At 43.7% G+C, this 14,609-nt stretch overlaps 1 protein-coding gene across 1 annotated transcript in view; it reads right to left on the bottom strand.

Annotated features, from left to right (window-relative positions):
- Positions 1–14,609, bottom strand: part of CIBAR2 (CBY1 interacting BAR domain containing 2) — a 129,898-nt gene that overhangs the window by 92,295 nt on the left and 22,994 nt on the right. The window contains exon 2 of the mRNA XM_086945877.1: positions 11,910–12,144. Coding sequence (XP_086802003.1) covers positions 11,910–12,144 — 235 coding nt within the window. The remainder of the gene's footprint in view (positions 1–11,909; positions 12,145–14,609) is intronic.

The raw sequence follows: 14,609 nt of genomic DNA, 5'->3' as shown, positions 1-14,609 counted from the left end.
TGTTTTGTGTTGCTGTAACTGCATTGGCTCGCCGCTTGCTTTTCCCATTTTTTTGCCACTCCCCCTGTCACTTCCCGCCAGCCCTGCAACCCTACCTCCTCCCAGGACCTACTTAATGGAAGCCACAGCACGGCCGAATAACAGGTGTGAGCAGAGGGCATGCTAGTGGTGTGGTAAGTCCGTCTGCGCCCCAGTGTCCGGAGCGCTGGCAATCTGGATACACTCCATTACTCCACTACTGAACTCCTAGCCCTGTACCCCATATTATCTAACAACTGCTGCAACTCTCCTCATTCCACTGTAAGACATTTCTCCTGCAGGCACTATCTTTTTCCCTGCAACACTGGAGCACCTGCATGCACAATGACCACCCCCACCTTTCAGAACAACTCCACTGTCTGCTGTTCAACGCACAATCTCTCTACAAGGACGCCACTGAGATCTGGGACATCATCACTTCTACAACGAACACAAAGAGTTGGAGGGTCTGTTTAACCAACAGAGCTGAGTCTATAAGGTCCTGTTTAGGAGACCACACTTTTGAATTGCACTAAACCAGACCAAGTGGTCACATGACACAAGTGTATGATAGATATCCTATCAGCCCACCCATTTGGCGGAGCCTCGTCATGTAGGACGTCTAACCAGGGTGGTGAGTCCAAGCCCAGATGAATTGGCCAGACAACACACACTACTGGTTCATATTGTCAAAGTGTCCATGCCACAGAGTGGTGCTGAAAAAGTGCAGTGCAAAACAGGGAGTGAAATAAGTGATGTTAAAATGACGGTCGAGGCAAAAGAATTTATTTTTTTATTGATATTCACCAGGACTCCAGGTTAAAAAGAAGTGTAGAACAGTGTGAAAAAATCACTGTGATGCTTTGCTGTGTTATGGATTAGGCCAACAAGTTTCTGCCAAAGGTGAAACTACACCAGCATTCTTCAGGGCCAGATACAAAAGATATTGCTACTGCAAAGATACACTCAAATATTTTGTGTAAAGTGAAAAATGAAAAGGACAGACCAAATTGTTTGTTAACGAACTGTCCAAACTACTGGAGTGGTCATATAGACCATCCTACCGTATCCTCCCGAACCAGTAGTTGATAGAGGATGTGATCCTGTAAATGGAAACAAAAAAACAACAACTATTGTTTGTTCTTAAAACATAACAAACTTGTCACGTTGTAAGGACCATTTAATAGACTCAGCTGGGCTAGTCCCTACTAGGACGGCCAAACAAAGTAAAGGTTGCATTTAGAGTAAACCACCAGTCATTGCTGAACATTATTTTCAAACAAAGTATAGAAGACTTACCCAGCGATATGTGGGAGTCAAGCCTCACCTCACCCGGCAACGGCTCGGAGATTGAGGCCCCGCTCTATGCACAGAAAATAAAATAAAGCGTGTAAGCCTAAGTGACTCAGAGGTCTGTAAAGTAACCCTGGTCAATGTTAAGTTATACAATCTGTGCATGTAAATAACTGGTTGTATGCCTGCCCTCACCGATCGCTGTCCCATGGAGATCAAGAGAAGGTATAACTGGTAGACAAAACTAGTGTTTAATCTCGGACTGGCTGGGTCAACCAGGAGTGAATACCCCTATTAACCAAGTAATAATTATCAAGTTGTCAGCTTGTTGACCACTCAGAACCCTCACACAGTCAAGAGATAGAAATAAACTGTATGGCTCAAAGATGACTGTTAAAGGGTAGTGAGACTGAGTGAAAGGACCTTAGCCCTATACTTGACTGTAAGAGGAAACAAATAAAACTAAACCTACACCTATAACCATGATCTGATGGTAAAGAAAAGGTGAAAAAGCTAAGTCTTAAGGTCCAGCTGGGAAATTACGTCAGCCTGGAGGGATTTAATCTCAGAGTCAAAGTGCTTGAGAAGAGACCCTCAATAAGCCTAAAGAGCCTAGAGGAGCGTGCCACGATCTGTCTACTCACCTCTCCGTCGGTACCTCTCGGCTAACACCAAAGCCGAAGGGGAGGCAACGAGGAGAGGTGAGGCTCGTGTTTTTATACCCAACCTAATTGGGAGAAAAGGCAACAGCTGTCATCCTATCGCTGTTGCCGATGTTACTCAGAACCATGCACTGCGCATGCGCGGCAGTGCGACACATCTCGGCCCGCTGTATCCAAAGCACCGAGCATGCGCGATGATGTAAAGCAAGCCACCGCATACAGGGGGTGTGTCCGTAGCGGAGCACGCACAGGGCATGCGCGAAGAAGTAGAGCATGCCTAAGGTTAGGTGTAAATGCGCCCTTAGTGCGCGCATGCCCAGTGGCGTGTAAACAATACAACAGATGATAGACTAGCGGAGGACATAGCGGTACTTCGTTTGCCCAACCACTGCCAAATGTCCGTGTCACCCGGGACAGTCTCAAGCAAGGCGACATGGAATTATGTGAAGCGCTATAAGCCAGCCCAAAATCAGGCGTAGTCATGCATAATCACGCCCCTGTCACAGAAAAGTACACACTCCAGGGATAATAAATACCGGGCGCTACGCCCATATATAATGCGCTAGTGTTCATAGCATTGATCGAAAATTGTTCAGTCTACAGTGCAAATGTAGGAGCAGTGTGTGAAAAATATATAGAGGGCACATTGTGCCAGAATGTTAATCTATATTTAAAGAATGGGTCTAAACCACGGTAGATTTTATCACTGTGAGTTAGAGGAGTCCTAACCTTTAGCATCAAAGCTAGCTGAACCCATAGCTAGAGTTAAATGGACTCAACAGCAGAGCGACCAAAGCCTAACCTGGTTCTTTTGGCATGTTGGAATAATATTGACAAATTACTGACGTGTGCTACACTTTGTATGGTCACTGAAGAGGATCTACATCATGTAAAGTGTAAGTAAAGCTATCTAAGAGTGTACAGGGTTGATAATTTATAAGAGATGGCGTCCCTGGAGAATCCCAGATGGTCAAATGGACACCCAAGGTATGTTGTCATTCAACCCCGATACGTCAGTTTTCAATTTGAAAATCCAGCGCTGTTCCTTGATAAAAAGAAACCTTGAGACATCTGTTATGTGTGGTGGGATGAATGGTTGTTCCAAAACCACCCACCTCAGGTCATCAGCTTTATGCTTCTTGATTAGAAAGTGGTTCGTCAGACAGGTGGACTGTTTATTGCACCGTATCGTGCTCTTATGTTCGCTGATACGAAGCTTAACTTTCCTGGTGGTATGTCCGATATAAGCCAGACCACACGGGCATGTGATCATATAGATCAATCTCTCCGAGTTGCAGTTGGTATGATTAAACAACTTCCACGGTCTAGAAGTTCCGATGTCAATGGAGAGGGTCTTGAGGGTCTGTGGACAAGACGTACAGTTACCACAGGGGTAGTGCCCTTGAACCGGAGTGGTATTCCAGATGGTGTCCAGGGTGGTAGTGGTTTCCTTCCTCTGTGTCCGCGGTCTTGTATGGACCAGGCTATCTCTGATGCTAGACCCTCGTTTGAAGGCAAACAAGAACCAGGTTAGGCTTTGGTCGCTCTGCTGTTGAGTCCATTTAACTCTAGCTATGGGTTCAGCTAGCTTTGATGCTAAAGGTTAGGACTCCTCTAACTCACAGTGATCAAATCTACCGTGGTTTAGACCCATTCTTTATATATAGATTAACATTCTAGCACAATGTGCCCTCTATATATTTTTCACACACTGCTCCTACATTTGCACTGTAGACTGAACAATTTTCGATCAATGCTATGAACACTAGCGCATTATATATGGGCGTAGCGCCCGGTATTTATTATCCCTTGAGTGTGTACTTTTCTGTGACAGGGGCGTGATTATGCATGACTACGCCTGATTTTGGGCTGGCTTATAGCGCTTCACATAATTCCATGTCGCCTTGCTTGAGACTGTCCCGGGTGACACGGACATTTGGCAGTGGTTGGGCAAACGAAGTACCGCTATGTCCTCCGCTAGTCTATCATCTGTTGTATTGTTTACACGCCACTGGGCAGGCGCGCACTAAGGGCGCATTTACACCTAACCTTAGGCCTGCTCTACTTCTTCGCGCATGCCCTGTGCGTGCTCCGCTACGGACACACCCCCTGTATGCGGTGGCTTGCTTTACATCATCGCGCATGCTCGGTGCTTTGGATACAGCGGGCCGAGATGTGTCGCACTGCCGCGCATGCGCAGTGCATGGTTCTGAGTAACATCGGCAACAGCGATAGGATGACAGCTGTTGCCTTTTCTCCCAATTAGGTTGGGTATAAAAACACGAGCCTCACCTCTCCTCGTTGCCTCCCCTTCGGCTTTGGTGTTAGCCGAGAGGTACCGACGGAGAGGTGAGTAGACAGATCGTGGCACGCTCCTCTAGGCTCTTTAGGCTTATTGAGGGTCTCTTCTCAAGCACTTTGACTCTGAGATTAAATCCCTCCAGGCTGACGTAATTTCCCAGCTGGACCTTAAGACTGAGCTTTTTCACCTTTTCTTTACCATCAGATCATGGTTATAGGTGTAGGTTTAGTTTTATTTGTGTCCTCTTACAGTCAAGTATAGGGCTAAGGTCCTTTCACTCAGGCTCACTACCCTTTAACAGTCATCTTTGAGCCATACAGTTTATTTCTATCTCTTGACTGTGTGAGGGTTCTGAGTGGTCAACAAGCTGACAACTTGATAATTATTACTTGGTTAATAGGGGTATTCACTCCTGGTTGACCCAGCCAGTCAGAGATTAAACACTAGTTTTGTCTACCAGTTATACCTTCTCTTGATCTCCATGGGACAGCGATCGGTGAGGGCAGGCATACAACCAGTTATTTACATGCACAGATTGTATAACTTAACATTGACCAGGGTTACTTTACAGACCTCTGAGTCACTTAGGCTTACACGCTTTATTTTATTTTCTGTGCATAGAGCGGGGCCTCAATCTCCGAGCCGTTGCCGGGTGAGGTGAGGCTTGACTCCCACATATCGCTGGGTAAGTCTTCTATACTTTGTTTGAAAATAATGTTCAGCAATGACTGGTGGTTTACTCTAAATGCAACCTTTACTTTGTTTGGCCGTCCTAGTAGGGACTAGCCCAGCTGAGTCTATTAAATGGTCCTTACAACGTGACAAGTTTGTTATGTTTTAAGAACAAACAATAGTTGTTGTTTTTTTGTTTCCATTTACAGGATCACATCCTCTATCAACTACTGATTCGGGAGGATACAGTAGGATGGTCTATATGACCACTCCAGTAGTTTGGACAGTTCGTTAACAAACAATTTGGTCTGTCCTTTTCATTTTTCACTTTACACAAAATATTTCAGTGTATCTTTGCAGTAGCAATATCTTTTGTATCTGGCCCTGAAGAATGCTGGTGTAGTTTCACCTTTGGCAGAAACATGTTGGCCTAATCCATAACACAGCAAAGCATCACAGTGATTTTTTCACACTGTTCTACACTTCTTTTTAACCTGGAGTCCTGGTGAATATCAATAAAAAAAAAATCTTTTGCCTCAACCGTCATTTTAACATCACTTATTTCACTCCCTGTTTTGCACTGCACTTTTTCAGCACCACTCTGTGGCATGGACACTTTGACAATATGAACCAGTAGTGTGTGTTGTCTGGCCAATTCATCTGGGCTTGGACTCACCACCCTGGTTAGACGTCCTACATGACGAGGCTCCGCCAAATGGGTGGGCTGATAGGATATCTATCATACACTTGTGTCATGTGACCACTTGGTCTGGTTTAGTGCAATTCAAAAGTGTGGTCTCCTAAGCAGGACCTTATAGACTCAGCTCTGTTGGTTAAACAGACCCTCCAACTCTTTGTGTTCGTTGTAGTTTGATTAGGGGTATTGAGTTTGGATGGTCTATAAATATAGTCCCCTTGACCCTCCTCAACCATTGTTTTTCACATCATCACTTCTCTCACATCCGACGTCCTCTTCCTCACGGAGACCTGGCTTAACTGCCCATCTGATCCAGATATTGGCTCAGCAATCCCCTACGACCACAAGATAGCACACTGGGAAGGCATCAACAAACAAGCAGGCGGAATCACCCTCATACACAAAGAAAAATTTACTGCACCACCACAGACGACACCAACCCGATCATTGAACATCTCGATTTCAAACTCCAAACTGGCGGCAAAACCACCATCAGAGGCACCCTCACCCACAGACCTACAAGAACACGCTGCAGTTTCTATAACGCTATCCCAGACTTCATTGCCCCACTCACCATAGACTTCAAACACTACATCCCCTCAGAGACCTCAATTTCAAACTAGATGACCTTAATGACACCAACACCGCAAACCTCCTCGAAAGCATTAACATCAGCCTCACCAAACTAGTCACTTACCCCACACACACACATCGCAGGACACACACTTAACTGCATCTTCACGGGCAGCGACAGAATCAAGTACAGTCATGTCACCGAGCTCACCCGGACAGACCACGCCATCGTCCACTTCACCATCAAGGATCTCCCGGCACCACCACCAAGCAGCCTGGCACCACCACCAAGCAGCCCGGCACCTCACACCGCAGCTGGAACAAAGCATCAGAGAACCTGTGGACCGACCCGCTCAACACCTCCCAATCTGACATAGCAACCAATGTGGAACAGGTTGTCAAGAACGTCTGCACCTGGATCATCCACTGAGGTCGACCATGTTGCCTCCGTCAACAAAACCACACTCAAGAGATCCACTGAAAAGGCCAGTTGGTACACCACAGAAATGAGAACCACGAAACGCCACTGCAAGCGATTAGAAAAGTAATGGTGCACCAGCAAGGAGCCCACGGACGGAGCCACCTTCAAGACATCCCTCAGCCAATACAACCAACTCCTAAAAGACAAAAAAAAGAGCGCCCTGGTCGAACACATAGAAGCCAGCTCTAACCACAACAACATCGTCCGAATTCTCCAACCCCTCAGCAACCGAAAACATCACCCCTTCCCAGGAACTTTGCAACACCTGGTTGACTTCTTCCACAACAAAATCACCACCATGTACAAAAACTTCGAACCTCAACCTACCCCCTAAGACCTCTATAGCCTCCTCACTCCCAAAGATGCAAACCCCCAATCTCCTACTCACAGCCTGTGATCAGCTCACCACACAGAACATTAAAGCAGTCACAAACTAAGTTCACTCAGGAGCACCCATTGACCCCCGTCCCCACCACAATTTCACCCTCTGGAGCAAGAAGATCAGCAACAAGCTCACAGTCATTTTCAACGCACCCATCACCACGGCCAACTTCCAAGAAATTGGAAACACGCAGAAGTCAAACTACTTATCAAGAAACAGTCTGCCGACTCCATCGAACTCGAGAACTACAGTCCCATCTCTCTGCTGGCCTTTCTGGCCTAAGTCCTTTAAAAGTCATCAACCGCTAACTCAAACACCTGGAGAGCAACAATTTTCTGGATACTTCCCAGTCCAGATTCCACACCAACCACAGCCCCAAAACAGACCTGATTGCTGCACAGATAGCATCAGAAACCTCCTGGACCAGGGAGAAACGGAAGCCATGATCCTCCTTGACCTCTCGGGCAGCATTCTCAACCCTATCTCACCACAACTTTATCAAGAGGCTCCGTCAGATTGGAATCCAAGGAGATGTCCTCAAATGGATCGCCTCCTTCCTCACCGGAGGAACTTCCCAGTGGAACGACTCCTGGTGGCCTGCCAAACTAGGACCCTCACCCACTCTGACAGACCACGCCTGCACCTTGGCATTATCCTGGATCGCCAGTTCACCATGAGACGCCAGATCAATGCAGTCTAATCTGCCTTTTTCCTCACTCTTCCTCTGGAAAATCTTCAGATGGCTCCCTGTCAATACCAGACGAACTGTCGCTCAAGCCCTAGTCACCAGCGAGCGGACTACGGCAATCCACTCTATGTATGAATCACAACTCAGCTCCTGAAGAGACTGCAGACCATACAGAATTCAGCAGCCAGACTCATCCTCGACCTCACCAGATGGACCCACATCCCACCCCACCTCAATAAGCCTCACTGGGTCCCCATTCAGAAGGGATGTCAATTGAAGATGGTGATCTACATCTATTAAGCCCTTCACAATCAAGGAATAGCATACATCAACCACCACATGAACTTCCATCAGCCCTCCAGACACTTGCACTCCCGCCTCGCTCTCCTCGCGACCTCCACCCCCCCCCCCCGCCCCCCTCCCCCCCATGCATCTGTTGAAACAGTGGAGGACGCTCCTTCTCCTACCTCGCTGCCCAGTACTGGAACAACCTCCTCCTTCACCTCCAGACCTCACCGTCTCTTCTGAAATTCTGGAAAGGTCTCTAGATCTGGCTGTTCAACTGAACAAGCCAGAAGCAAAAAGATTCTCAGTGCCTGGATAGCCTTGCGGGTGATTTGCCATGCTTTATAAATCCTGATCGATCGATTTTTTTTATTTCCATTGCATTACACTTGCAAACACGAAGGTTAAGGAGAACCGCTGTACTTGCTCATGAAGGCTTGTAGCTGCTGGGTGTCACTCATTTGTCATGGGAAGTGCATTACAAAGCTACATTACATCTCTTGGATAAAGTAAAGACAATCAGACACTGGCTGGAGTTTGCCGTTCAACAGAGAGTACTGATCTGGTGACTACAGTTTTTCATCTTACTTGTTTCTCTGGTAAAGGGTAGTGGCTGGACTAAAATATACATTTATCATGGTCTAAAACAGGTCATGACATAGATGGTGCTGTGGGTGGTTTAAATGATGAGGTTTCTAAAGTAATTTCAATCTAAACTTGCAGAGTAGAAGAAGTGATGCAAAGATTTCTCCATACTATGAGACGTCATGGAAGGTCATAGTATCAATTTCAATTAGATGGGTTCCGGGGACCAAGGAAAAATAAGCTCAATAAACAGATTGTGTGGGCCTCATCTTAATATATGATGTTATGAGGTTTCATTTTAAAGACCCCTCCGTCTGAAAAGACAGAGGTTGGTACCCGAGGCCTCTGCTGGAGTGTTGATGACAAGGACTGAGGATTCTTCTGAGCACACGGATAAAATTAATCTGATAGCAAGGCTGAACTCAAGTTTAAAATCATGTTTGATTCAAATGGCGCTTCAACTTCAAGGCAGTGCAGGCAAATTAGGGATAATGTCCTCCTCAAAAATTAGAGTGTAGAGGCTGAACATGGTACCAGCGAACCTCTTGTGGTTAAACATTTCAATTTCGTATTTCACGGTCGATCAAAAGGAGGAACAAAAGCAATGCCATATTCTTTAAAGGATCTCTTCACGCTCTGTAGCTACGAATATCTTTCCCAGAGTCAGAACCCTAAGGCTAAACGTTCTTTCCCCTAGAGGACCAGCCTAGGTCTCAAGAGAGAAGACCTCCCCTTCAACTGCCTAGAAGTAATCGCCAGGCATAAATCACACTTTTCAACTTCAACTGTTCTGTCAATATTTCTTACAACCACTGAAGGCTCACCTATCAAATAGCACAGTGATTCAGAAGAAACTGTCCTAAGTAAGAAAATCAAACAAAACTCAACTCCTTGACTTGGTATAAAGCCAAATAAAGAAATTGTTTTCATTGGGTAATCTAACTTATTAGGCCAAAAAAGACACAGCTTGTGTTCAGCAGGGATGTGGAATTCCTACAGCCCAGGACATATTGTTTAGGGTCAAAGGCAACACGTTTTCATGTGCATTTTGTCCTTGGGACAAGTAGGCCCAACCCCCTACAGCACAAACCCTTTGGCTGCCAGTTTACAGTACCACATTAGGGAAAGGCACTGTCTGCAGTTAAGGTATTATTTGTGTCCATGTGTTAATGCTGTTCAAACTTTTATTTATGGTTCATTAATGCAAAGTATTTATTATTAGGATGAGTGCTCTTGGTAAATGTTGTAAGCTCAGACTGCACTACTGAAAGTGGTTCCAGTATAAAAATGTGTACACAATTTCTTGAATGTTTAGCAATATGAGGCTATGTATAATGCTCCCAGAATGGTCTGATTAGATGCAAATATTTGCAGAAACTGGAAAGCAAGATTGATGATTATTTGCTTTCAAAATAAGTTTGCAAACAAATACAAAAAAAACATTTAGCTAAACTACTGTAAACTTTTAGGTAACATTTCTTTGTAGCATCGTTTAGTAAAATGTGTTGATGTATGCCAGTATTTCCCAAAAATATTCATAATGAAAAATCAGTGTAAGCAGTTTTCATAAGATTAAGGGAAACACAAATAAACAAGCATTGGTAAAGCCAGTGGGTCTGAAATTGTTGGTCAGCCTTTTGGTTTTGTCAATGCGTGACTTGTTTTGGGATGGTTTTTGTGAAACCTTATTGGTGTGGGAGCTGCCGGGCCCTCGTCATTATAACAAACATTGGCAAAAGCAAAAACAGATTTTGGTCTCAAAAAGCACATATTGCCACAGTAGTTATTTGCACTGAGCAAAATAACTGTGTATAGAGGGAGAGAGAGAGACGGAATTTTAATAATCACAATAGGTCATGCTTAACCCCAGATCCACTTTAATATTAAAAGAAAGTCTCAAAAGTGAACACGTGCTTGCATTAAGGGCAGATATACAGGTTTCCTGAATTCACAAGACTTTGCAGAAGCAGGCCAAGAAATAGTACTCCTAGAAAATATTTGTGAACTTCATGTAGCAAATATGCAGGTGTAGATTTTCTCAGGCGAAAATCTGAGTGTTTGCGAGATAACTTTCACTTCAACCACTTTTTCCCCAACCCTGGAAGATGTTGCATGTCTACCATTGTCAGAAGTAAACTTCCAACCCTTTTCAGTATGGGAAAAGATAAGAGAAGAGTAGGTGAAAACCCTTAAATCTTGCAAGGTAGTAGGTTTGCACAGACTCAGTCATTCCAACCCTGGAACTTGCTTACCAATACCTTCAGACCTAGTATGCAGATTTGCGGAAACATAGCAACATAAGGGAATTGCTAGTATTCAAACCCTACTTTGGAAAGAACCCTGGTATAATCAGAGAGGCTATTCCAGCGCTCATTTATAATGAGATTGCTGCCATAATTTGTCTCCGCATTACATAGCACAAAAGGGACAAGTGGATTTTGATACAGGACAAGTAGATTTATGAATCAAGCTGCCCCATGGACAAGTAGATATTTTATTAAATTCCACACCCCTGTGTTCATGCATTACTGAAAGCAGGATAGCGCAAGCATTGGAAAAGACAATAGATCTGGCCTTCAGAAACTGGCGCCTTTTTTCATTGCAATCCTGTGCCACAAATGTAAAGAAAACAAACGTAAATGCTATGCGCTTTCAAACATAAATTTAAATGAAAAATATCTTAAATAAAACAGCATTGGTACCTCTAGCAAATGGGGGTACAAACCCGTTTTTGGTTTTAATGCACGTCATAGGAAAAGAAAAAGTAACAAAACAAGTACTATTGGCTTTCAAATGTTGTAACCAAAATGGTTTAAACACAAAAGGATGTCTAAAACAATTGACAAAGTAGGTAATAGCCCATCAGCCCAGGCAATGAGGTACAATTTTTCAGGTGGATGGGCATACGATTTGGATAAAAATGCTATCACTCACTGGCTGAACTGGGATAACCCACTGCTTCATGCCTTATGCTGTGGAGGGTGGATGTCTAAAGTAAATTAACATATCAATTTATCAAGAGGGCCCTTTTAAATTTCCTCAACGTGTCCACATACGTATTAAACATTTTTGTTTATTTATCACTTTTTTATTTCCTGAGGCTGGTAAGAGTGTTGTAGCAGTCTGTAGGTCAGGCATAAAAACGAAATGCTAATTTGACCCAGATTGTGCACTAATTAAGTTGATGGCATACGAATACTAAATTTGAATGATTTAGAAGAGGGCAAGAGTTAAACATGCTAAGAAATGTTTATTTTTTATTTTTTTTTACCTCTGCTTGCCTGTAGTCCTGCACCTTGGCCAAATCATCTGCTAGGTTCTTGATTGCAGTTCTCATCTCTGGTCTTTCTGTATTCGCATAGTCAACTAGCTGCTTCACCAGCTCATCAGCCTTGTCTCGCAACTTCGCCGTCTTGCGCGTGTATGCTGCCATTATCGTACAGAACTGCCCAAAGTACTGCTCCGCGTTGGTAACTGTATTTTCCATGATCTTGACTTGAGCATCTCTGAAAAGTAAGAATATTTTTTAAGAACTGTTGTGATGTAGACAGAGGAGAAATGCGGGGTCGGCTTCCTATTTCTCATGAAAACCCAATGCAGAAAACAGTAAGCAGTCAAAGAGAGACTTTACAATAACAATGCACTCTGATAACACAGGCAGGCTTACCTCGAAGTAGGGGCAAATTGACTGCTCATTTGGTCATGAGAACCATAATGGATATCTGATAACAGAAAACATTTCCGTTGCTTACTTGCGATCTGTCAGTAGTCTTCAATAGCCCGAACAATAAGGAGAAAACAGTGTATGCACCAGGGGGTGCCCTAGAAAGTGGATGCAAATATGGGGTAAATGGAATGCATACAGGGGGAATATATGTACACCACCCAGATTACCATCGCAAGCCTCCTCAGATGAACTAGAACCCTGAAATTTAAGAACACTCTTACCGAGGGAAGGGATTATTTATTACAATCAACGTCTGTGTTCTGCGTTAATGATTATAGTGACTTCAACGCTGCACTATCTGTGAAATCTGTACTATCGTTTGTTGTAACCAATAAAAAGAAATTTTAATAAAATAGCCCGAACAATAATGCCACTCTTGCTAGGCTGTACTCAGTTCAGAAACTTAAAAGGGATTTCATATGACTCGCCTACTTTATACAGAACAGACCGAGAACTTCCAAGCTAGTTGAGTGTGGTGCCCCAGGATCTTCTGGTCTATAATAATTTTTATTCTTCACCATTATACCAATAACAAGCAACTTTAAATAAAAGGGACTACAAACAGAAATGGACACTTTAAAGTCTCAAGTACACATTAATCCGATAAAGCAAGGATGAACAGTAGTTGGTTTGGCCTCATTAGCCTAAATTTCAAGATCATCATGGTTTCCTACACTTGGATTTCTGCAACATGTTTGTTCTCCCTTCTACCACTTCTTGAAAGCAATGCCACTCGCTGTGTTTCTCAAAGAGAGCAACATTGATCATGTATTTAACCTTCTTTCAATAACATTCCAAATATTTTTGAAGTTTTTTCTACCTCATACATGTTCGTATCTAAGCATCGTTTAACAAGCATTCAACAAGATTCATCAGTGGACTCGATTACTGTACCTCAGATCACAAACAGAGCCATTTCCAATCTACAAATCTCTAACATCCGGTCTTTCCTCACAACCCATTAAATGAATAACTGCAGCGCTCTGAGTTTTGGTCATAATGCACTGTTCTTGTTGTCTCTTCTCTTGCATTCTGAGTGGGTACCAAAAGCAAAAAAAGTTTTCTAAATAGTTTAAAGTAGTCTTATACGTACCCCCTTTCTCAGCTCGTAAATTGAGAACTTCCATAGCCCACAAATCCTTCTCTTCAGCAGCCTTACCCTGGGACCACCCCTGAACCCCCCCCCTCTCAACTTATTTTTCCACCACAAGGTGCTCCATAATTCAAAAGGCAGTAGCCAAGAAAAGTAAAGATTCATGTGCATTTGCGTGAGCATGGACAGGTATTGACCCAACCTTTTTGTTGCTAAAGCCAGATTGTGATTAGTGGGTTTGTTATGGCTAGTTCTAGATAATCTAAGAATACACACGCTTCACTAAGCCATTTGTATGGTACTGGCTGCTTTGTGTGCACCCATTGTCGTTCACCTTATTAACTAAACTCATTTATTAGTGAAGAACGCAATCTGTGCAATATTAAAGAAAACTTGGACAACTTTTCATCACTTTGTATTTGGGTACCACCATCAACACCTCCAATACCCTAATCTTTTAACTTTTCCATAAAAATATTCTGAATATTCCACTAGAGTTGGCTATATCTTTACTCTCTGTACTGATGGTTGTGCAAAGTACCTAGCACTTTTAAAAGTTAAAGTCAGAGCCCCCTCCCTGCTAGCCCAAGAATCTAGATACTATGTCTACAATGACTAGAAATGTTTCTCAAACTTTGCTGATTCTCCATTATTAGGCAAGTTTGAGAGGTCTACATACAATAGAGTACAAATGTTATAAAAGTTATACACAGGATTGTCCATTCACATGCATCAAATTTCAAAACCGACTCATTTACTACACATTACACTGAAAGCCAAACTCAACTGCAAAATTGGCTTCCTAAACACAAAGTGACCTAATTTCAGGCTCCTCACTCGCACATTTAAAGTGCTATACAACACGATCAGGACTACTTGAAATATTGCAACTCAATCCATCACTGAAACATTGCATCTCAGGCCATCAACCAGTCAACCTCAGCCAGATTCTGACTTGTACACATCCCACGCATTCACAGAAAAAGAGCCGGAGGTTGAGCCTTCTTACATGTCACTCCTGAAGCTTGGAAGGATTGCCCACTACACATCAGAGCCTCCTCCCCTCTACACGAGTTCCGTAAGAAGTTGAAGACTTGGCACTTCAAGCAACCTTACCCCATCCACCGAGACTATGCCCGTACACCTGCTCA

Source organism: Lissotriton vulgaris, chromosome 12, assembly GCF_964263255.1.
Source record: "Lissotriton vulgaris chromosome 12, aLisVul1.2, whole genome shotgun sequence".
NCBI classification, from domain to species: domain Eukaryota; kingdom Metazoa; phylum Chordata; class Amphibia; order Caudata; family Salamandridae; genus Lissotriton; species Lissotriton vulgaris.
This window is presented reverse-complemented; position numbering and strand designations above follow the sequence as displayed.